At 37.2% G+C, this 25,554-nt stretch overlaps 3 protein-coding genes across 4 annotated transcripts in view; 1 reads left to right on the top strand and 2 right to left on the bottom strand.

Moving 5' to 3' along the window:
* The window catches only part of eif4g3a (eukaryotic translation initiation factor 4 gamma, 3a), a 61,340-nt gene extending 57,803 nt beyond the window's left edge, over positions 1-3,537 (bottom strand). Inside the window, exon 1 of the mRNA XM_081358484.1 lies at positions 2,883-3,537. Within this exon, the coding sequence (XP_081214610.1) occupies positions 2,883-3,046 (164 nt within the window). The 5' untranslated portion in view covers positions 3,047-3,537. The remainder of the gene's footprint in view (positions 1-2,882) is intronic.
* A 1,184-nt stretch (positions 3,538-4,721) lies between these two features.
* On the bottom strand, positions 4,722-24,030 carry ece1 (endothelin converting enzyme 1). Of its 2 annotated transcripts, XM_081358371.1 has the most exons (19): positions 23,857-24,030; positions 19,140-19,226; positions 17,091-17,229; positions 15,580-15,792; positions 15,187-15,311; positions 14,891-15,037; positions 14,641-14,706; positions 14,368-14,556; positions 13,338-13,480; positions 12,661-12,775; positions 9,879-9,989; positions 9,695-9,793; positions 9,190-9,267; positions 8,980-9,083; positions 8,613-8,723; positions 8,427-8,494; positions 7,594-7,784; positions 6,996-7,091; positions 4,722-5,659 (listed from the first exon to the last, which is right to left on the bottom strand). In XM_081358371.1, the coding sequence occupies exons 1-19, from the start codon at positions 23,857-23,859 to the stop codon at positions 5,483-5,485; spliced, it is 2,262 nt and encodes a 753-aa protein (XP_081214497.1). In that variant the 5' UTR covers positions 23,860-24,030; the 3' UTR covers positions 4,722-5,482. The 2 variants fall into 2 exon arrangements, with proteins under 2 accessions (XP_081214497.1, XP_081214498.1); XM_081358372.1 differs by lacking the exon at positions 23,857-24,030 and having other exon boundaries at positions 19,140-19,773.
* Positions 23,131-25,554, top strand: part of alpl (alkaline phosphatase, biomineralization associated) — a 29,242-nt gene continuing 26,818 nt past the window's right edge. Inside the window, exon 1 of the mRNA XM_081358374.1 lies at positions 23,131-23,241. The gene's annotated coding sequence lies outside the window, so the exon portion shown is untranslated. The remainder of the gene's footprint in view (positions 23,242-25,554) is intronic.

A 25,554-nucleotide genomic window follows, 5' to 3' on the forward strand; every position in this document is an offset into this window, starting at 1 on the left:
AAAGATATTGTACAAAGTTATATAGCCTATACAGCAGGGGTTTTTTTTAGCGTTGAGCATTGTAGCCAATCACACATATGTATGTTGAGCATGTGAAAGTAATGGCCAATCAGATGTGTAGTGTAGTGCAGTGTTCAAGAACATCTGACTTCTGTACAAAGATGTGCATGGTCGATGCTAAAAATGTTGCTTTTTGATTAGTGACATTACATTTTAAATATTTCTACTTCTACTTCATTCAATTACTACCAAATTAATTTGTTTATTTCTAAAACTTTTAAATTAGATTGGACCTTACTGCAAGTCTTTAAGAGCCAAATAAAGCCAAATCAGTGCGTGCAGAAGGCAAACAAATGATGATATCCTGAGCATTTATCACACATGCACATCCATGGTTACAAAAATACACACAATAAACATAGTATGTAGACTAGAGTGAGGTATAGTGCGCACTATTTGTCTATTGATTGATATGCAAGGGAAAAAAGATGTCATCTGTGCTCTGGATGAGACTTTCAATTTGCTGAAAGTGATTATCTGAAGAAGTATGAGGCATATCAAGTTGGTTTCAGTTTCACTCCACTACATAAGTATTTGGCAGATGCATTCAATAAAGATATAAAGCTAAAATTAGTAATTTCGCTTTAGTATTAAAGGAACAATTCACCCAAAAAAATTATTTACTCACCCTTATGTGGCTCCAAACTTGTATAGCTTTCTTTCTTTGGCACAAGAAGAAGGTTTCAGACGTGTTGATTGAAGTCAGTGGTACTCAAAATGCTAGAGTCGAATTGGAGGGATTAATTTACCACTACCTTTATCTACTTTTTGGAGCTTGAAACTTGTGAGTGCCATTGACTTTCATTATATGGATGAAACCAATTCTTCAAAATGTGTTCCACCGAGGAAATAAAGTCAGGTTTGGAATGCCAGCAGGGTGAGTTTTTGGAACTATCCCTTGAAACCTGTTTTCAAATCTTCATTATTTGTGCAATTCTCATTGGTGACACTAGTTGCACAAAAAAACAAAAACACACTTCACCTTTAAATCTTCCTCAGCAAATCATGGCTCAGACTTGCAGAACAACATAAATTCTCAAAGAGCTCAAGAGGGTGACCCAGATTTGCAGTACGCCTATTGCTCAATGCTCAATTACTTAACTCAACTGTGTCTAAACAGCCTTTACTTGACCGATTACTCCAGGGTTACATCAAATTAGGCAGAGATTTTATCATATTTAGCCTGACCAACACTAGCGAACATGACTTTCATGTGACATGATTTACTTTTAAAATCAGACTAGAATGACGTAGCCTCATAGCTGTTGATGTTTTCTATTCAGTTGTAGGGGAAAAAATGTCTCGGTAGGTGATTGACGGCATATCAGCTTAAAAAGTGAGTAGTTTCTTGATTTTTTTTTTAAACAAATATTAGTAAACAGAGAAGCTCAGAGAAATCATTGTGCAACATTTAATGTATGAATGTCAAAGAATTAGGCTAGATAATAAGATTGGCATGAGCAAACAAACTAGCTCATCCCAAAGTACAAATATGAAGTCAATTCCCCTTAAAGGGATAGTTCACCCAAAATTTTAAATTCTGTCATTAATTACTCACCCTCATGTCATTACAAACCCATTAGCCTAGACTTTCGTTCATCTTCGGAACACAATTGAATATCTTTTTTGATTAAATTTGAGAGCTTTCTGTCCCTCCGTTGACAGATACACAACTACCACTTTGACGCTTCAAAAAGTTCATTAAGAGATCGTAAAACTAATCCATATGAATTGAGCGGTTTTGTCCAAATATTTCCGAAGAGACTCGATCGCTTATATGAATTTAGGCTTTTATTTACATATAAACATTCATCAACTCACACAATCAGTTATGTTAAACAGAAGCTCAAGCATGCTTGCTTGATGTGCGAGAACCAATGAGGTTCATTCTCGTGTTACGCAGCACGTTTGAGCTTCCGCAAGAACCAATGAGGTTTGTTCTCAGACGTCAAGCAGTTTTCGTTGAACTTGTGTTTATGTTCACTGATCAGTGTTTAAATGTGAAATCTGTTCGTCATAAAAAGCCAATTGAGTCTCTTTAGAAAACTAAATCGCTCAATTCATTTGGATTAGTTTTACGATCTCAAATGGACTTTTTGAAGAGTCAAAGTGGTAGTTGCGTAACTGTCAATGGAGGGCCAGAAGGCTCTCAGATTTCATCAAAACTATCTTCAATTGTGTTCCGAAGATGAGCGAAAGTCTTACTGGTTTGGAACAACATAAGGGCGAGTAACTGATGACAGAATTTTCATTTTCACTAGCCCTTTAAGATGGCAGATGGATAATAATATTTTCTAAACTTGCAGTTGATCAACCATTCACAACACCACAGCAACTTCCTAGTCCCGCCCTAGCAACCAGCAACAACACCCTAGCAACATAAGCCATTCTAGTCTCTTTTGACTTGTGCACTGAGGCCTTTAGGAGGAAAAGCATTCGATCACAAAATTCAGCAGGTAACTACTTAAAAACATGCACAGATTCTGAATGATCTGAAACTGTTCTGGACACAAAGCTGGAATTGTCAAGTTCAACGAACAAAGCAAGTGCCAACAGATTCCAACCATGCAGATACATCCCTTTCGATGTAATCGATAAACAAACCTATCACCCTGGCAACGGGTGCTGTATTATATTAATATGAACTAACGTTAATGCAATCTTATACTACTAATAATAGGTTATGAAACGTCATCATAACCAGTTACACATAAATGTAAACAAACAACAAGTCAGGTTATGTGATTACAAAGCGAAATTCGCACTCGTTTGCCCATTAATCTGCGTGGGACACAAGGGGCTTTGTTATTAGTGAAGGATACTGGGTAGGCGGCACGGCTGACGGCGGAGGAGCGCTCTGGACTCCCGGTGGTAACGACACGGAGGTCAGCGCTGCGCGGAGCTGCGTTGGCGGTGCCGGTCCGGTAACATGTCCACTAACAGAGACAGCGGTCGGTTTCGGAACCACTTTCTGTGGCAAACTCATTGCAGAAATGTAAACCAAAACAAAAAAAATACGCAGCTGAAAACGGTCGCACGTTCCAACAATATCTGGCCGTCTCTTCTCTCTACGAAGGCCGGGACGTGTGTATATCCTTATGCCATGGATTTCATTCAAATCTGGCTGTTAGTAACAAAAATGTCATTTTATCTTTGAAATCGGGGATTGTAGCTGCTCTACGCATGGGGACGACAGGGGGGTTGTATCCCCCACCAGCCACCCTGGATCTCCCCGGTTGAATTGTTCTTCGCCTCCTCAGATGGCCGTCTCCGGGTTTGTTTGCTCCGCTTTGCGTAGTATCATCACATCAACGAGTCGCATTATAGGAATTTCTCATAAAGATGGGAGATTTCACTCAACATGGCGTTGTTGCTGCTGCTTCCAGCAGTCCGGCTGGAAGGACGGTTCGGTAAACGTCGGGTGAATTCGGAGATGCTCGGGTTCACCTTACGCCACTCCGTAGTGATCGGAAGAACGACTCATTTTCACGAATCGGTTCATTTGAATAGTTCGTTTCAAAGATACGGTTCATTAAATGATTCAGTGATTATTTCTTTTACTGTCTGATTATTTCACGTCGTGACGCAATTACGTTTTCCCTGACAACGTTTGTGAGACCTACAAAGTATTTATTTTAGATCTTTCTACCCGATTATATTCTTATTATTCTGTTTTTTATAATATTACCCCCTGGGTATTTTAATGTAAGTTACTTATTTCTTTTTGATTATTTGCATTTGAACAAAAGTGCATGTATAATGCTAATGTTTATTCATGCTTTAAAACAGCACATTTCTTGTTTTAAATTTTTGTTTAATTAAGATAAAGTAATTTAGCACTGTAATTTGCATTTAGGCATACTTTAAAGAAGACTAGACTTCAGTGCATATCTTTAAAGCTTCTGCAACACTTTTTGTTTGAAAAAAAAAAAAACTATTTATGTGTGTGCGCGCGCGTTGAGATAAAAAACTGTAAAACAAATCAAGTCATAAACATATTTCCGGTACATTTTGTTTGTAATCTTTCAGCTATTCGGCTACTAAATTAACTTTTTTGCCACATCAGCCAAATTCGAAATATGTTCTTGGTTCAATTACTAGTCCGTGAGTTGTTGATTCGACAGCCGCTCAGAATGATTCATTTTGTTTTGTGAACGACTCGTTCGCGAATGGGACATCGCAATACGCCAATCAGAGTGACGTCATAAAGGCAGTCGCCCGCCCCTCGCCTGCACTGTTTCACACAATGAATGGCATCTCTGTTACATTCCAAGCCATCAATCTTCAGTATAAGAAATGAATGAATCATACGCAGTATATGATTACTGCATATAAGTCTGCAATTTCACCTTTTGTAAAAAAAAAAAAAAGTGGAAAAAAAAAGGTCCCGCCCAGATTTTGGTTGCAGTATTTCGTATATTTGATGAAGGCTTTTTGTCAAATTCAGTGTTTATGAGATATATACCCTTGCTTATGTTGTTGAGTATGTATACTGGGTTTAGATAAGCTTAATAATAAGAACATTAGCAAATCTTTGACAGGCTTTTTTGTTTCCATTAATATGTGTGAATGTGGCGCCATCTGTCGGTCATGTTTGCAGGGGAACGGAGGGACGAACTACAAATCACAAATCTAATGTTAACAAATGAAACCTTACTGTATATTGTTACACACGTTTCTTATTTATTTTGATTGTGGAGGGGGCAGTTGGAATCTGTGTGTAAAGCAAACATTTTTCCCAACAAGTCATTTGCATAGTTTCAAAGGCACTTTCTTGGTCTAATGGTCTAAAAACAAATCCAATGAAAACAGTGGGAAAACTGCTCACATATGTATTCTTCAATTAACATCATTAGAATTACATTGGAATAAGGATTATAAAATCTGATCATGTGCCTGAGTTCAAGTTAATATTACACAGGCAAATTCAACAAATAGGACGTGATCTTGTATAAATCTTGTTAACCATGAATTAAAATGTGAGTAAAGTTATTTAACAATATTGCACAATGTGTTGTGCATAAGAATTGGCAAACATTACAGACAAAGAAAAACACCAACAACGTAATACAGAGGACATAAATAGTATTTCCCATTAGAAAAATAAAAGCATTTGCTAAAAAGGCACATATTCAAAACATATTTGCAAAAGTAGCAATTCCTTCTCTCATTGCATTTAACCACTAACTTCCAGTGTTTTGAATGATAAGAATAAAACTCCATTATATAGATGTCCATGGAGTCATTATTTACACCCACTCCTCATTAAGAGGCAAATAATTGCTGGAAAACATGTAGTCCATTTTAAGTCCACCAGCTTTTCTGGCAGTCTAGATTAGGCAACCTGAGATGGACGTTTGGCATATTTTGAGTGATAACAGCGGTCGCTTCGCCACCTTGCTCGCTCCAGCTCCAGTCCCTGTCACCACAGCTCACACTTCTGCTTGGGGTTCATGGGTGAGTCTGCCTTGCAGCCAAAGTGCTTGGAGAACTCATGAGAATTGGAGATGGTGCCAATGACCCGGAAACGTGATGGACTGTGGGGGTCGGTGATAACGCCCTCGTGAGAGCTTTCAGGTGTCCGAACTGAACACCACACCTACAAAAAAGGAAACAAAGAGACCAATAGGATATAACCAGATAGTGTTGTTTGTCTGTGCAAAAGTCACAGATAAAAGTGACTGCCATGATGTGTTGTGGGTATTATATTTTAAAATTTAATCATTTTTATTTATTTTTTATTAAAATGTTTATTTTGAAATTAGTTTAATTTTCATTAGTTTTTACTCCATCGATGTTAGTTCTTAGTTTGTTTTTTTAGTTTCAGTATTAGTTTTGATTTTATTTTAAACTAATACTTTAAAATATTAGTATTAGAATGTAGAATTTTTGAATTAAACTGGCTTATTCAAAATGTTTAAAATTGTTTAATGCTGTTAAATTTGTCATCGCAGTCTAGTTGTTACTATCTGCAGCTGCATATTGTTTAATATAGGCAGGTTTTAAAGATATGAAGTATTATAATATACAATATGTAAAAAAAAAACTAAAATTTAAACACTTTACAGTAAGGTTCCATTTGTTTAAATTAGTTCACATAAAAATAATCATATTTTATATATAATATTTTATGCCTAATAATGACAAATAATTCTAAAGCATTTGTTAATGTTAACTTCAACATTTACGAAAAGATCTCTCTTGTCGAAAGATCTCTCTCTCTCTCTCTCTCTCTCAAATTAGATATTTCATGGATACAATATTTTTATTTATTTTTTAGATGGTTTGAGTCATGAAAATTAATTTAAGTTTTTCCAGTTATTTATTTATTTTACAGTTAACGGTCAAGTTGCTCTCTTGTTGCATTTTTATGTTTAACACAGGTTATGTATTATAATATTGATGTATTATAATATGTATTGTATTAAAAAATAAAATTAAATAATATTTTATGCCTAAAATATGTTTTTTTTTATTTTAAATAATGAGTCATAAAAATGTATTTTAGTTTCACTTTTTTTACAGTTAACCAAAATATTTTTATTTGTTGCTCATTGAGCCAAAAGGAGCCCCTATAAAAAATATAGAGATATTCTAAGCCCTAAAGCATGGGGTCCCACCTTTAAAATTATGTCTGCAATTTTTATATGAAAATACAGAATTTTTTCTTTTTGTCTGTCAGGCGAATATTATTAAGTCCAAGTAATAGCATAGGCTACGCACACCTCACTTTAACAATCCACATCAGAGGTAAATCTTCAAATCAAACTATGAGGAAAAGAAATATTGATTCTTGCCTAAGCAAACCAATCGTTCAAAAGCAGAGAAAAGAGACTTTGAAGTGCAAAGGTTGTGGGCAGTAAAACAACTAAACCCTTTAAAACGAGTGTAACATCACAGATAACATTCAAAGCAAACATTTTTGAGGCACAAACCTGAGCAAATCCCACAAAGAACAGCTGATGATTGGTCATTCCAAGGGCAGGCAGGGTGGCCTCCTCACCATTCTTCTCGATCCAGTTTACATAAGCCTGCAAGGCAAGTGTGATAACATTAGTCCGCTAATAATTCTGCATGCTACACTGCATGCTGAGATCACAAATAAACAGCGCCCTCGTGTCAACCGTTATTTTCCTCTCCATCTGAGAGGTTAACGCAGGGTCTTCTCCGGCCATATGCTTTGCTCATCTGCTCTGTAACCTATGACTTTTCAGCCAACGGAAAGAATCCGAGCGGCTGGAGGTAGAGCGACCCATTCCGAGCCACCTGTTGCACTGCGAGGCTTTTCAGTGAGACGGGATCACGACGGTCCCAAAGCTATCAAAGCCGCCAACGAGAGACATATAGAGATCGTAATGCCTTTCGTATCAGATTCTCATACGTCATTCGCCGTGGCTGTTGTCGTGTTATGGAAAGTAACCACTGGCGTCTCATCTCTTTATAACTCTCTGATGAACCAAACAAATCTGTTGATTGAATTAAATCGATTCTAGTTCCTGCAAAGTCTTGTTCCACAACAGGATCTTCACAAACCTTATAAGCTGCCCTCAGGCCTCCGTTGTCAGCGATATTTTCTCCCAAAGTGTGTTTCCCGTTCAGAGGTTCTTTATTTATACTGTAGTTGCTGTACTGCTCCACCATGCACTGGGTCTGGAGTTTAAAAGCGTCCACTGAAGAATTTTGCCACCATGAACGCAAATTCCCATCCTTATCATACTCTCTTCCTGTTGGACATGTTTAAAACACACACATATTGATAAATGGTCACATACACATTACAGCATTATAGATCTGTAATAAAAGCTGATGCAAGTACTTATCAACAATTTGACAGTATTACAAATCATACAGGACAATACAATTATATTATATTAAATTATAAATTAAACAAATACAATTTATTAGATGTATATATCAATATTAATAAAATATCAAAGCATTGAAGCATGACTAATATTTAACATAGGAAAGTAGGAAATACTTTCCCACAACTTTTTGTATTTTTTTTTCTTCAAGTTTTTAGTATTGATAATACAAATATTGTAAAAAGAATTTTTTCTAACATTTTTTATGTTATTAATTACTAATAATACTTGCTAGACTGAGGTTCTAAAAATTGATTGATAGTGAGACACGTATTTTGATGGTCTAATATTTATTTAATATTTTTTATTAGTAATTTAATACTCATTTAATGATGTGTGAGACATATTCACTATTACCAGCCACTCAGGTATATAGTTTCTCCTGTGGTTATGTAACTCTGCAATAATGAATCAGTGGCACACTTGACTCTTCAGCAAGTGACTGAATTTTACATACTGAAGACCTAACCATCTGATTCATTTTCAGAATCATTTTGTTACCTTGATCGTCAAAGGCATGGGTGAGTTCATGCCCCATAACCACTCCTATACCACCGAAATTCATCGCTCTAGAAAACAACAGATACACAATAGGATGAGATAAGTGATGTAACGTCCGCCTCTTTCTAAAAACCCAAGCAAGAGGTTAAATAAGCTGGTGAGGTTTTGTTAGTGGGAGATTCTTACTTTGGCCAAGCATGGTTATAAAAGGGAGCCTGCAGAATGCCTGCTGGAAGAACTATCTCATTCTTTGTTGGGTTGTAGTAGGCATTAACTGTTGGTGGAGTCATACTCCATCTGTACGCGGAGAGAAAAGCAAGAAAGAAAAACATAATGACTTGAATGTTCACTGGCATACACATAAACTGACATTGGGGTAGTTTTAAACAAACTGTGTATCTGTACGCAGAGAGAAACGTAAGAAAAAAACAATGACTTGACTGTACTATAATAGTATATAAATAATACTAAAATAACACTGGTAAAAGATGACCATTTTCATTTTTGGGTGAACTATCCCTTTAAGAGATGTGTGAGTTGGACTGATACTCACTGATCTCTGTTGGGGATTTTTCTCAACTGATCAGCCGTCACTCGTGCAGAGAAGTTGTAATAATTCATGACGTTTTGAAAGTAAAGCTCTGAAACAACATCAAACTGATACACAGTTTGAGGGCCCGAGATTTTAGTTCAGACACTACTACATTAAAGACATTTTTCCATGAACCAAAACCAAACAGAAATGAACAAAATGTATACATACATCATTAAACACCTTGTCCAGTTCTTTGGGGTTCATAATAAATTTTGGATAACCAACCATGTTGTATATTGCATCTGCCTAGATGAGAAAAAGGAAATAAATATTTTAAGTGACATTATAAGAGCGTAGTTTAGGCTTCAACACCAGGTGGCATTACAGAGCATCAACAAGCATAAAAACCTTTATGTAGGGATTTTTGCAGTATAACGGATTGGATTTATTTGTATGATTTCTTGGACAAAAGAGCCCTCTGGTCAAAATAGTGTCTCTGGTATTCTGGTAGTTATATTCAACCTTTAAAGTATCTCTATGGGATATTTTTAGCCATTTTTATTGACCACCAGGCAAAAAATAATGAAAATGATAAACATTCACTATTTCTAAAACTAATGCCAATTCAAAATGGGAAAAGCCTGACGTATTAGATAGGTGTTGATTTCAGCAAGATCCATCCCTGTGGGCAAAAGTGGTGGAAAACATTTGGGATCGTGTTGTCGGTTCCCACCTTTTCTTTGGCGGCTTTTTTTGTCTCGGGATCCATCCATCCGACAGTCTTCAGACTGTCTTCAAAGGCCCATTTGATCTCTGAGACCATATCTTCAACCTGACAAACACATCAGGAGAGAATATAGTTTATAGGCCTGGAGGAAAAGACAGGGATGGCATGCAAAACATCACAAGATACTCACAAAAGCTTTGCTGTCTTCTGAAAAAGTAGCTTTGACAAAGAGTGCCCCGAGAGCAAAGCCCAGAGCGCTGTCCGTGTCGCTGACGCAAAGTTTCCAGCGTGGCGTGCAGCTCTGGAAAACACAAAGGTGATATATAAACAACTAGCATCCTCGATAATGTTCTCAATGTGACATCTCACAAACAATCTACAGAGCATCCAGACTTGAACTTCTGGAGCTACACAAAGTCTAGTTTCCATGTGCGCAACAGGGGAATTAGCATTTGAAGAAATTATCTAAAATGAAGACATTTTAGACTAACAAATGTGAATGTAACAAGGTAAACAGAAGTTTTTTTTCACTTCATCAGCAAAACATTACATTGTTCTCCTAGAGGTTCCTTGAATATGACGCCCATATGCGGGCAGCAACAGGACATGTCTTGTCACCCATTCAACTTCCCATCTCTTGTTTAGAAACGGAGGCTCTAGAGATAACGGCTTACAGCTCACAATGAAAGACTTTGTGGGTAAAATGGAGTTTTGGTTTTTAAAGGAAATGAGACATTAAGTGAAAATGTCTGTGAAACAATGATACATGTTCCTGAATGAATATAAAGTTCAAAAGAACAGCATTTAAAAGAACAAAATGCAATGAGTGAAGGGTGACCTGGGGTGACCCTTGACGTGAACCATATATATACACGTATATTCGCTTAAATAAGCCTAAATTAAATCTGTTCATCATATAAAAGCAATTGAGTATCTTCAGGAAATTTGGACTAAATCGCTCAATTATGGATCCGTTTTACGATCTCATTATGAACTTTTTGAAGCGTCAAAGTGGTAGTTGTGTGGCTGTCAATGTAAGGACAGGAAGCTCTCAGATTTCATCAAAAAAATTCTTAATTTGTGATCCGAAGATGAACGAAAGTCTTAAGAGTTTGGAACGACATGAGGGTGAGTAATTAATGACAGAATTTGAATTTTTAGGTGAACTAACTATTGAAGTCATTTTATAGTAACTTTAAAGGGATAGTTCAGACAAAAATGAAAATTCTGTGATCCAGGTTTGGAATGACAAGGTGAATAAATGATGACAGCAGATGTGAAGATTATCAGTGAATAATGGCTTATTTTTAGTATTTTAAGCTGTTATGCGACTTCAAGAGCTTTGGAATCCAACACAGACATTACATGGATTACTTAACAATACGTTTATGGTGCTTTTTGTCATTTTTGGGCTTTGACAGCTCCATGTCATATTTCACTTTCATTGTATGACAGAAAGCGGAGTCAACATTTATGTTCCTCAGAAGAAAGTAAGTCCTACAGGTTTGGAATGGCATGAGGTTGAGTAAATGATGACAGGAAGTTTCATTTTTGGTTGAACTATCACTTTAAATGCAATAATAAAAGTTATAGCGACACTAAAATACCAAGTTGTGCTGAAGGTGACCGTCCTTATGGACCCTCTCTTTATCTCTTATCATAACCCATCACGCATACACACATCGCCCAAGGCTCAGTCTTTGGTTTGTTATTTCAGCCTGACCCCAGTGGAAAAAGAGGCCAGGACAACAGGATCTCCTCCTGATAAGAGTCTATATAACCAGGCTCCCTGCAGAACAACACACCGCCTCTCCATACACACCAACTCTGATACCAGTAGAGAAAATGAAAAGACGGAGAGCAGAGGAGAGAGGACAAGGGCAACTGATCACATTTCCCTCTATTGCCTTTCATGCTGACTAAGCACACTGAATAGTTTAATATTTGGGTAATTTAGTTTTAGAATATAAAATGATTTTTTGCATCAAACGATCCTTGCAAGACGAAGAATCAGTGTAGGGGAATAGTTCACCCCCCAAAATTAATAATATTTTATTAATTTTGTGTTTCAAGTGTTTCTAAGCACCACACCAAATATATTTTATACAACTACACTACCATTCAAAAGTTTGAGGTATGTACAATTTTGTAATGTTTTTGAACAAAGTTGTTTAATGCTCACCATTTATTTGATCAAAATATAGTAAAAACAGTAATATTGTAAAACATTAATGCATTTTTAAATTTAATATACTACATGTACGACAATATACTACATTACTACATGTCTTGTGACAACATGATCCTTCAGAAATCATTTGATTTGATGCTTTAGATACATTTCTTATCGTCAATGCTGAAAACAGATGTGCTGCAAAAAAAAAGTGGAAAATTTGATATATTCTATTTTTTGATAAATAGAAAAACAGCATTTATTTGAAATATATATTTTTAATAAAAGTATTTACTGTCACTTTTGACCAATTTAAGGGTCCTTGCTGAATAGAAGTATTAATTTTGATGACAATCAATGACATTTGGATTCTGTCAAATCATAGATAGATGGCAAATGTTAAGTTCAGAAGACTTAAAACACAGAGCATGGTCTTATGGACCGCTTTTATGATATTTTATTGTGCTCTTTCTAGTTTGGCAGTATGATTATGCATAAACATGTCCAGAAGGTCACATGGTTTTAGAATGACACGAGGCGGAATAAATGATGACAAAATTTGGGATGAACTATTTCTTTTAACTTATGCAATAAAAAAAATTCAATAAAATGAATAATATCCTTTAAATCTCAACTATAGGAAATTGAAATCATGTATGATAGGTAGGGAAACAGAAAAAGAAAGGTAAATGTGAAAAACATGACTTTGTTATTTGATATTTGAAGGATCATTGATGACTCTTTCAGTGACAGCGGTGCCTTGGGCTGACAGATGGCAGCTTTGATCTTTGTTTCTCACCTTCTTGGTGCCGTACATGACTTCAAGGAAGCGCTGCTCCGCATCTTGGAACCTCTGGTCTAAGATGGACACCATTTTCCGCACCACTTTCATGATCATGTAGTTATTCAAGACACTGGGGGAGACACATTAGCTTTGATCTTAGCTAACAGATAATTTCACAAAGGAGAATGTGATTTTTCTACAGGTCTGTACATATACCCATTTTCCACCAACACGGTTCCGGTGCGGGTTCCCGGGGTGGAGAAATGCTGCCGCTGTCTAGTTGAGCAATCGAATAACATTGCTCTTTATATCTAAATATAAATGCTCGCGAAAGAGACCCAACATGCGAGAGAGAGAGAGAGTGAATCAACGATTTCAGTTTCAATTTATCTCTGAAAAGGCCAGATGAGAGTTTATGCAAGCTGCCGGTTCACTAGAATCACTCCCGGTACTGTGAACGGCAAAACAGAAGAGCTGCACTGCTTGCACAAACAATGCGCAATATTTTTTTAGATGGGTTATAGTCAAGTGATCAACACATTGCATATTTACGTCAGCGTGTGCCCGGTTTGCGACAGGCTCCTGGCCAAGAACAGGCTCTGGCTTCGAACCATTCTGTTGGAAAAGGGGTAATGGTCTCGCCCACAAACCCACACAGCCTAGCTGGCTAACTCTGGCTAATGTTGGTTTACCTCTTGTTGGTGTTGCTGATGAGCTCAGAGACTTCCTGGAGGTATTCTTTAGCGTATACAACCACCGGTTCAGAGTCATTTAGGGCAACAGGGGCGAAGACTGCAGAGAGGAAAGGAATCCAATCTACTGCCGGTGCCAACGTCTAAAGCACAGACACAAACACATGACTGATATCCCAGCTCACAGGCAAAAACATCATTTGACTTATGAAAGAATCCTTTATTTGTGCTCAGCAGAGTAAATGTTCTGAAATTGTTACTCCCATTTTAATAATCACAGCATTTGAGAGCATGTTGAGTGGTTTTGTTTCGAGACCCAGATTTTCAACAGGACGCCATAACAACTTCACAACTATACGAAACATGACATGTACTACTGGTCAAAAGTTTTGGGTCAGTATGATTTATTTACATTTTTTAAAGAAATTAATACGTTATTCAGTAAGGATGTGTTAAATTGATAAAAAAAAATGCAGTAAAGACTTTGTAACAAAGAAATGTTGTGTCTCATGGTAAAATTCAGCTTTGCCATTACAGGAATAAATTACATTTTAAAATATATTACAACAGAAACCAGTTCATTTAAATTGTAATAATATTTCACAGTAATACTGATTTACAGTATTTTCGATTGTTTTACATGAGAGACTACTTTCAAAAACATGAAAAAAAATCTTACTGACCACAAACTTTTAAATGGTAGTAGACGCTGAACAAAAAAACTCATAACTTTTAATAATTTTTCTGTACAAAACAATTTGTAGTCAGTATAAATGTTTATCCATTGTCAGGCAACCTGCTCATGTTAGCATCCGGCTAATTTAACAAATTTAACCAAGTGGCAGGGTTTTAGTCTGCAACAGCAAAATTATAGAAAACATTTTGTCCTCATTTGCAATATTTTTCAATCATTACTATGCATTTAATTATTAGCCTTTCCATTTACGACCCTATCAGAACAGACCTGTGACCATTTTTGGTTCGTAAAGAACCACAGATTTCAGTAGTAGAGTAACCACGCAGTACTCACAGCTAACTCTTTGGCTTGGATCTTATGGTAAATTTTCATCTCGTCACGTCGATTTTCCTGAGGGACCGTGATGTTTGCCAGGGCCGTTTCAAAGTCTATGATCTCCAGCATCATCTTTTGAGAGGTCTCCTCTGATCCGCCCAAAAGAATCCCGAGCTCCACCAAGAAGTTCAAATATGCTTTTAAATACTAAAGAAGAAATAACAACACAAGCTGTAGCCCACGGCAAAACACTACCAACGTTCATGAACAACATTGGGTCTCTTTGTTTACCTTTTCATTGGCTGTCTTATTGAGATAGTATTCCCTGGAGGGAAGTCCCAATCCTGACTGATCCACCTGTGGAAAAACGGGAATCAACAAGCTGAGCTACAGTGACATGCATCATGATAAATAGCATGATATAATTTATTCTGACAGCTATTTTAAATCAAAATATGGTATCTAGAACAGTGAGGAGTTTCCCTAGACATTTAAGAATCCATGTTATGGTGATAAAAAACATATCCATAAGTGTTCCCACCTGGATGATGTTGCTGTTGGAGCTTTTTGAGTCTGTGCTGACAAAAACAGTGAAAAAGGGGGAGGTTCGGAAGTTGGCTGACACAGTCCGTAAAACCTCCTGGAAGTTATCTTTCTCCCACGGGTCTTTCAAGCCCCAACCTCCTGTCTGGAAAAACAACGTTCGGTTATTAAGAATTATATCCCAGAATAATAGAAAAGGCAAGTTTTCATTGAGGCTGATATATTTACAACAGATCTTTTGAGTTTCATATTGTTAAATAAAGTGACTGGGTTTATTCCTGTATCTAAGGTCACCTGATTGATGAGATCCTGAAGTGGTTTTGCCCCAAGCTCTTCGATTTTGCTCTCGTTCATACAAGCTTGGTAATACCACTGGGCTTTTTCCTCCGCTTTGGTCAGGCTCTTCATGCTGGTATTCTCTGAATTCAACAAATTAAGAAAAATTAAATTTCAAGAACCTTTAAAGCGAAGTGAAACGAAGCCTGTAAGTTGGTAGAAGCCTTTCAGGATGGAACTTCATTACTGCTTTATACAGCAGAGCCTAAAAGTCTGAGACCCCATTAAAAAATCCAGGATTCAAAATCCAATTAAGAACATAAGAGGACATCATAAAAATGGTAAGTTGTTTCATATACAGTATATCAGGCCATACTTTGTGGTTTGATCTCCCTGAACTGCGTTTCTTACCTAATAAGTTCTTCATGACGGCCATGTTGTGTTCCCACAGGTTGCTGAAAGGACCCCAGCGGGACTTGCCCTCAGGCAGCGGGTTTTTCCTCATCCAACCCCCGCATGCAAAGTTGTAGAAATCCTGGCAGGGGTCCACCGACCGATCGAGGGACCCCATAACTGTACTTGCCACACTAACACAAGGCTCTGACAGGCACATTCCCGGATGAGCTGTTAAAAACAATATAAGTATATAAATATACAGCTGTATCCATTACAATATATGCCTTATGTGCCAAAAAGATTAGAAAGTCTTCCCGATGTCTCTTTCACTCAGCATATCTTACACTAGGGTAATCATAAATGAAGTGCAGTACTGGCTCAATGCATGATAATACTAAAATATACATCCCCACTGCAATTACATGAAAAAGTAAATCAAAAAAAGTTAAAGCTTGGGATTTTGGGGGCGCTACACTTTCGGTGCAGTACATCATACTGCATTTAAGCTGCACGTCATAAATATGCTTTGAATGTCTCTTTGAGGAAGATCCCAGGACATGAGCCCATCTGGAACTATTCACTTATCAGTGGCTAATGCCAAAATGTGGTTTCTGAGAAAAGGACCGTATCTATTCAGAATCCTGATCAAATGGCCATGCAATGAGTCTCCAGCAGTGTATGGCAATTAGTCATTTGCAACCACCAATAGTCACGCTTTAACTGTGAAAAGGTATTTTGCTTGTACAAAATAACCCCGAACCCGCAGGATATACAAGATATGTTAAGAAAACAATGTATAAGCATGCACTACTTTGTTTTCACTTTGGCTTTGAGGCTGGGCATGAGTCCACTGAATGAGGTTACGCAACTACAGTATTAAGTTTAATATTGAAAATAATTTTGCACTGGTTTTATTTGGCTTGTGGAGAATGCAGCTACGACAGATTCATTGTAAGCTCTTCTAAGAAAAACATTTGGCCCAAAAAGATGTGTCCCTAGCTCCTAATCTGGAGAGATAAGGCCAAGAAACTATAGGCCTGACAGAGGATGAGGAAATTAGAGGTAAACAGTCTGGCAAAAAGTCGTTTTTCTTTTATACAGTGATTTGTCATGCTTGGGCAACAGTGGATGGCTGAATAGCAGGAAGTGGCATTCAGTTCACTTGAAAATAATAACTTTGAGCTGCAATAAAAGTGAGTAAATGCTTCTTATATGAGGTCCAGAGCATATAGAGTCCTAGTACATATTAAAAAAGTATGTACTCTGATAACTAAAACAGGAAGGACTATTTTATGCAAATGCTGATTTGACTCATAACAACTACAGGTTTGTACAGAAAAAGCAGACTTTCAAATAATATTATAAACACAGTATACATTGTTATATACTTATTATAAACACATTTAATTAAAATATACTTATATAAAGTAATATATGCAGTATTTGTTTTGCTATTGCCTTCAAATACACTAACACCACGTTTATGTAATATTTGTACCATCAACTGAAAGGATCTAGTCACTCACATTCTTTATAGCGCAGACCCAAAGACACGATGCAGATGAACAAGGCCACGGACAGAGCGCACACGATGACCACTAGTTTCCTCTCAACATGGGTTTTCTCCGCCCAGCACCGGAGACCAAGACCACGCTGCAGCCCGACCTGATAATCAGATACATAATCAGAGAATAAAGGTGAAGACTGAAATAAATATCCCTTCAGATCAGCAATGATACATAGATGACGCAAATAACACTGAAACCTATTCCAAAGGAGTGATCGTGGTGCAGGTTTTATTTCAGGTTTTATATAATGTTTAATGGGAAAATGATATATGATCATGTCCAACAACAATATTAAACTTTGGTGGGACCAAATATCATTGTCTTTCTGCTCCAAACCAAAACACAGATCATATTTCCCACCTAAAAAATGACGACTGAGAGGATGATTCTCCCACCCAACCCCCCACAAAAAAGTCATGCAAGTTTTGTAACAAAACTATGAGCTTCAAATTTCTGCTTTTAAACCCTCTGGAAAGCTGGCCTGCTTTACTTTCATCGTAAGTGTGTTACTGTAACCACAATTATTTTCTGTGGTAATCGACAGCATAGCACAGATGCCGTCCACAGAGAATAACTGGTATTGAACCAGGAACAGCAGGAACAGTTATGAACATCGGGTTAAGCATTAAATACTTAGAAGAGAAATTAACCCACAAAACACAGTGATAAACTTCCTACTTTCTAGGAAAAGATCTCTTCTAGGAAAGACTGCCAAGTCTGAACACTGTACTGCCAAACACAGTGCAATTCAAAACCTAACCGCTGGAAAGAAATATTCATAACTAGATCTTTTTAATATCTCAAATGTTTTTCTCAGACAGTAATTACATCAAATGAAGCCTTTAGCATTGACATTCGCACGCCTCCTTTAGTTTCAAAAGATCTCAATAACCTAAACTGTAGTTTTAGATACCAAAGTCAAAAGAATATCACTGTATACCTCCTATGCAAAATTATCAAGACCATACTATCCACATTATAGACATATTTACTGTTCAAAAGTTTGGGTTCAATGTGCTACGAACTTCAAGCTTTAAACTTTTCCTCTGATTGATTCTCTTTTCATTTAGATTCTGTACTGATCAAATAAGGCTTGAGGATTTCATAATTGATCAGCTCTTGGCAGAAGAGGTGCAAGAGAAACTTAATAAATGATCTCTGTAATGTCAATCAGATTAAGTCCTACTGAGCTCACAGAGTTCAAAAGTCACTTTTAGTGGCCAACTGCCCAGCTGTGCAATTACTCAGCTTAGTTTGGATGCATGCCAGGTAACATGCATGGTGGTATGTTTTGTGTGGCTTCAATGAGCCCTAATGCCAAACTCAGGTCTCTCTCCAAAAGAGAGAGCAGAGGGAGAAAGTAAAACAAAGAGAGTGAAATGTTTTCAATAAAGGCACCCAGAACATTTAATACTCTCGATGATCCAGAGAAATGTTTTAGGAACGGTCAAAGGATAATGAATTTCTGGTTCGAGAAACAAAAGACCAGAACATATTTGGACTTCTACTTGTTTAACTTCGAAATGAAAGGTTACTGAAAAAGTTTTTTTTTTTTTTTACTTTAAATTGTAATAATATTTCACAATATTACAGTTTCTGCCAAATTTATCAAATAAATTCCTTCCAAATCATTTGTTGATCTTGCTTAACTATCATTATGTCAAGTACAATTTATAATTTCTAAATGTTCATGCACATTATTTTACTTGAGCTAGCATTTGTATTGACTTTTACAAAAAAAAAAATTAAATGTAAACAGAAGTGTGAGGCGTATTCACACAACACAAACAGAAGAATCACTTCTGGGGAAAAAAAGCTTTTAACAGTATAAGAAGAAAGTTGTATACAACAGTGCTAACACACAGCGGATGTTTGAAATGAAAAGCACAAGGAAGTAACTTGGTAAAGACGTTTGGTAAAGTATCAAGCAAACGGATCACTAGCTTTTCCAATACACATACATCAAGAAGCAGAAGTTATAAAAAAAGTTTAAAAATTAACTCTCACCGGTATGGTAGAGGTGTGGTAGATCCCATCGGAGTCGGTGTCCAACAGCTCCTCTTCATCCAGTGTGGCCCGTTTGTAACTAGACATCTGAAAGGTCAAATGAAGAAAAGATTCCCTCAGTGATTCCATAACTAAACCAAATCTCCTCTTCCGAGGGTGTTTCAGCAGCTTTTGGGAATCCTGGGAATGTTTACTCTCGTGAGTTCCATCAGGAGAAGGTTGTGAAGCTAGTCGTCCCCAAGGACTAGAGGAGGCTCTCTCTGCTCAGCGTGTCAGAGTGCTTCTGATCTGTGTGTGAATGGGGTTTCCTCTTCCACCCCCTGCTTTCACCTCCTCCCAAGCCAGATTTACAACCCCCCAACGTCAGCTACACCAAGGAAATGAGCTTCAAAGCATGGTCAGCTCGGTCTTCACAACAAACGTGTGTAGAGATTTCAAACCTCTCTTCTCAGCTTTCCTTAGCGCAGCCCTCCTAGTTAGGAATCCTAAACAAGGGATTCATGGGAAGCTTGACTCCTTCTAGCCTGCGACAACACTAGCGTCACCATAAAGGCAGGAACTTGTGAAAAACAGGAAGAAGAGAGGACCTTGGTGAACATACGTGAGGGTGTGTGAGTATACGCATGTAAGAGAGAATGTGTGCATTCCACAATAGGCTTTCATTTAGAACTGGGAGGAAACTGTTAGAGGTGAGTTCCCACCCTCTTTCAATTCAACCAATAGGACTTTCTAGGACAGAGGGCGGGACTTGTACAAGGTCACGCCCATTATATGTTCTTCAGCTGCCTAGATTAGAAGTCACTTTCTAAGTATGACAGTCATATATTGCTGTCCCAGTCAGAACTGTATATATATATATATATATATATATATATACACACACACACACACACACACACACACACACACACACACACACACATATATGGGGGTTTTCTTATCATTAAGTTAATTAATTCACATAACATTTTATTAATTTCATGAAAAGATTTCAGACATGAAGAAAATGCATGTCTGTTTCTGTAAAATATAATATAATTTCTTTCTGGCATCTGGCTTCATGAAAGACCAATTGTCTTCGGTCTTGTTGAAGCCAATAGTCTATGAGGCTTCTGTGGCATCTGAACAGCTCGAGTCAGCAGTGGTACTCAAACAGCAAACAAATATGTTCACTTTCAGCCAAACCCCATTTCAACCAGGCACATAAAACACAATTCAGAGTTTCAGAGTTAAAATATTAAGCACAACATGACCAGTCCAAAAAGAATCACACCCAGGGATGCACAGTTAGCATATTGTATAGAATTGCTGGCCAGACGTACTTCTCACGCCCTCAGAGGGGTAAAGTTCTGTCATTTGATGACCCTGACAGGGCGGGAGATTAACAAATGAGGGTACTGACAGAAAGGGCTGAATTTCTTCCAACGCGGGAAGCACAAGTCTTTCTGGCATTTACAGAAAACGTATTATGGGCCTATTTTGTCATGTCATTTGGAAACTATGAGATACAGTTTGAACTAAAACGATTCTGTCATCGAACTCAGAATACTTCATTTTATATAAAAAAAAAAAAAAAAAAAAGAATTTATAGCCAAAGGTTTCAAGATTGTTTAGCTCTCCCAACCTAATGTCACAGCCATACTTAAATCATACATGCAAGCATATCATATTTTGTATATATATATATATATATATATATATATATATATATATATATATATATATATATATATATATATACAGGGTGGGCCATTTATATGGATACACCGTAATAAAATGGGAATGGTTGGTGATATTAAAGTCCTGTTTGTGGCACATTAGTATATGTGATGGTCACCACCCATCTTGAGGAGTTTGCCCCCTCACATATACTAATGTGCCACAAACAGGACTTTAATATCACCAACCATTCCCATGTTATTACGGTGTATCCATATAAATGGCCCACCCTGTATATATATATATATATATATATATATATATATATATATATATATATATATATATATTGTTGTTGTAGCAAAATTTGAAACATCTAAATACAATTTTTAATTTTGTGTAAAAAATTAAATAAATAATATATTAATTTTAAGAAATAAAAATGACACTGTTTAACAGGTTGCAAATTTAGCCTAAATTAAGCACACTAGCTAGCTTGGTTTGTGACATTGATAAATGTAAATATTTCCAATAATTGTATGTAATGGTATGTAAATCGTGAAAATGGAACAAGATTATTTATTTGTCGTCCCATTTGCTGTGCTGTGGAAAGGGTTCAAGTTATGTCACTTCCTGGGTTTTATGGGCTACTTCAGGCATAATTCTGTCCAAAGACAGACTCATAGACACTTTCCTGGCGGGTCTGCCCCAGCAGATGTGCAGACATGTAGCAGCCAGCAGCATGTCAGCGACCGGCAATGACAATGGAGTCTTCCCTTTACGTCTCTTTCCAATGACATGACTCACTGAAAGTTTGACTGGAGGCTCAGAGACCTGCCTGTATCCGGTCTAGGGCTTTGCCTTGAGGGTTTTCTCATCCATCTGTCGGCCCCAGGTCAAAGCAAGGTGCAACTAAGTGTACAGAATAGCTTGAGTGCTGATTCTATCAACAGTGGTGATGGATTCATAGCCTCTTTCCTATAACCTGCCCTGCTTTAGTATTTACACAAAGCTGATCTGAGATCAATTCCTGCATTTTCCATGCTCATAAAGAATGTGATTCGGTAAAAAGGAAAGTCACACGGTGTAAATGACACAATACAAAATATGCCCAGATTCCTGTACTAAGTCTCAAATGCTGCCTTTCAGTGAGGCAGTGAACCACAGCCATGAGTCAGAAATTCGCCACTGATCTTGTGAACCGTCCAATTGTATAAGGCACGAAAGCCTTTCTCTGGTATGAGTAAAGCATTCGATTGTCACTGTGTTAATATGTGAATGCGCATGCACGCTATTTGAGAGTATGTGTGAGAGAGAAAGCACATTTCATTCCACATCCGAATCAGTGACATGGATGTGGCCTAATTTCTGTTCACATGCCAATTTATAACACATATTTTCACACAAGTCATTCCACATAATTCATATAATATGAAAAATAATCTGAGAATCAAAGTTCAGGTGTTTATTTTTATGCAAAGCAGTAAAACTTGTTTGATACTTGGTAACACTGACACATGATCTGAGTGTTGTGATGCATTATTTGAGGACTTTCCCTGGTGGTAAGTATCATCCTCACCCCATTAATACTTTCAGTAGCAAGTGTTTCATTTACAATCTCAAATTACACTCGGATCAGACGCTAACATTTTGGGGATTGTGGTCTGAAGTCAAATTAGCCTATCTGACAGGATTTTAAAGCAGGTTAGAGGGTTTCTTTTTGTCAGCTGACAAAAAAAAAACTTAAATTTTTACTTTTAGTAGTGCATGAGATTTTATGTTAATATGTCAATGATTTAACAACATTCACAGTTATCTGGTGTTGGTTATATAGTCACAAGACATGACATGCATGCATACTTTAAAATATTTCATCTTTATTTAGTATTTTATTTTGATTGTTTTTTATTTTTAAGTCAAGTATAAGTAAGTCAAACAGGTTTGAAACAACATGAGGGTGGTAAATGATGACAGAATTTTCATCCATTTTTGGGGGTGAACTATCCCTTTAAGAGTCTGGCTCCCTCTGATCCAATTTTAACCAAACAAACCAGTAAATCACACATGTCAAATGTGTCAAATGTCATTCAACCAGAAACAGTTAGGACATAATCATGTGTTATTAAATGTAGAAACCCATCCGAATCAAGGAGGGTTACGAAGACAGAAATATACAGACGAGAGGACCAACAACAACAACATGCTGATCTCCGCTCTGGAACAACATTATGACACCAGAAGTCTCATGATAACGGCAAAGGTCACAACTTCTGGTGTCAGAGATTCCCCGGTGTTGTCTTCCTTTCTAGAATTACACTACAGATAAAAACTTCAACCGTTGGACAACTTAATCTCCAGAGGAAATGGTGCAAGACATGCCTAAACATGATGTCACAGTCAATGCACAGCTTGTAATCGGTGTCTGGATTCAGGCCGAAGGCTGGTAACCATACTTGCTATTACTTGATCAACAGTAGCCTATTTAATATAAACCAGTATAGTAAAATGTATTTATGTCCTTGATGCACGCTGCTCATAAGCACATCAACATTAAACTTAATCCTTTTATTTAAAGAACATAAGACTGAAGGAGTTACAAGCCAGCCCGTGCATGTTTACAGCCCTGTTGTTGCTCTGCGTGCAGATGTGACTGTTGCCATACGGAAACACTCATGATGATTTATAGGTAATAAGTAACCTCTGTTCAAACTAATGCAGCACACGGAACTGACTTAACTCAGCATATACAGTAATGTAACTTAAAGTATTAGAACAAATAGAAGTGATTACCATTATCAACAGGGACTGTTCTGTAATATTAGTTTCCAGATAGGCACACAATCTTTAAATTGATGTCTTTATGACAGAAAGACTCACAGGTTTAATAATAAAGATAGAAAGACGAGACATGTTATAGCCTACTGATATATAATGTTGTTACATTTATACAGCTCTACCTACTGTAGTCATATACAACATTCTTTAAGCTAATTCAGCAATGCAGTAACATTCCAGCATTTGTTATTTTGACAAACAAGAAAAAGTTCCGTTTCCTTACCATTAGGCTAGGCTCTCTCTCTTTCCTATGCAGCAGTCCACTTTCTGGTGTAATTACTATATTACATATATTTTTCGGGTGTAACAAACTACTCCAATCCTGTATTCCCCTGTTGACTCGACATAGCGTGCCGTACACACTACAGTTGAACTACAAGATATACCCGTCGGGATTATAATAGTAACTTCAGTCAACCAATCAAATTCCAAAGCAGGTTCCCACTCTCTACTTCTGACCAATTGCGTTTTAGCTGTGGGCGGGTCTTTGATGGCAGCCCAGCACTGAAAACAGGGTCGATGGGCACCTACAGAAAGAATTGAATGATTTTTCTTTTTTCTTTTTTTTAAATGAACCTCTTGTCAGGTAGTGCAATATGATCAATTTTTTTTTTTTTTTACAATAATCTAATTGCAACCATAAAAGCTTGTGTCAGATTCTGTTCTCATTAAAAATTAACTATAATAGCTACCTTTTCTTTATTTATTAGTAGGCTATTATTATTAAAATAAATAGACCTATACGGAAAAGTTTCAGCTTTAACAGTAGTTCAGTCACTGCACAATCTGATCTGCTCAGTGATTCAAATCTTTTGAAATATTTCACTATAAGATTCAAGCATGGTAAACTAATATTATCCTTTTGAGCATTAGTGAGTCCCCGGGCACTGCAGCAAAATGGCTGCCCACTTCTCCGTGTGTGTGTGTGTGTGTATCCACAGTTTGCAGTTTGTGTGTGTGTTCACTCACTGCTCCTAATGTGTGTGCACTTACTTGGATGGGTTAAATGCAGAGGACAAATTCTGAGTATGGGTTACTACCATAGACTGTAAGGTTACTACACTTGGCCTTCACGTCATGTCACTTTCACTGAATCATGATTTAAGCGATTCTCTAGAAACAAGTCACAAACAAGTTGTTTTGTTCTTTATTAAACAAAACAGAACCAGTAAATCTACTAATATACTCCAAAACAAGTGTTCATAACCATTTCCCTACAAATGTCATTGCAGAACTTATTTTTTCATCAATGTCAACTTGTATGATTTTAAATAGGACTTATTATGGCCATTTACTTCTTGATTTAGTTTTTGGGGTCTTGTTTTCATGCTTGAATGTTCAAAAACACTTACTCTTCCCAGTCTGTCAGTAATGCTCTATCCTGACACATCTCTGGGGTCCTGAGAGATAGTGGTGCCCAGGAACCTAAATGACTCCAATGCTTCCACAGCAGTTCCTTCTGAAGTCCACTATCATCTTGACTCTTGAGCGTGTTCAACTCCAGGTTGTAATAACTGCACCAGACAGCCAGTTGTTTAACCTCTTTTCTGTATGCAAATTCGTCACCATCCTGGATGAGGCCAATGACTGATGTGTCATCTGCAAACTGCAGAAGCTTGACTGAGGGGTCTTTGGAGGTGCAGTCAATTTTGTACAGCGAGAAGAGCAGTGGGGAGAGGACACAACCCTGAGAAGCACCAGTGCTGATTGTGAGGGTCCTGCATATGAGTTTCCCCAGTCTCACTAGCTGATGCCTATACCTGTCAGAAAGCTGGTGATCCACAAAAAGCTGGGTCAGTTTGTAGATCTGGTCTGATGGTGTTGAAAGCCGAACTGAATTCCATAAATAAGATCCTTGCGTAAGTCCCAGATCTTTCGAGATGTTGCAGGATATAATGCAGTACCATGTTGACTGCATCAT

Source organism: Scardinius erythrophthalmus, assembly GCF_964197995.2.
Source record: "Scardinius erythrophthalmus genome assembly, chromosome: 25".
Lineage (NCBI taxonomy): Eukaryota > Metazoa > Chordata > Actinopteri > Cypriniformes > Leuciscidae > Scardinius > Scardinius erythrophthalmus.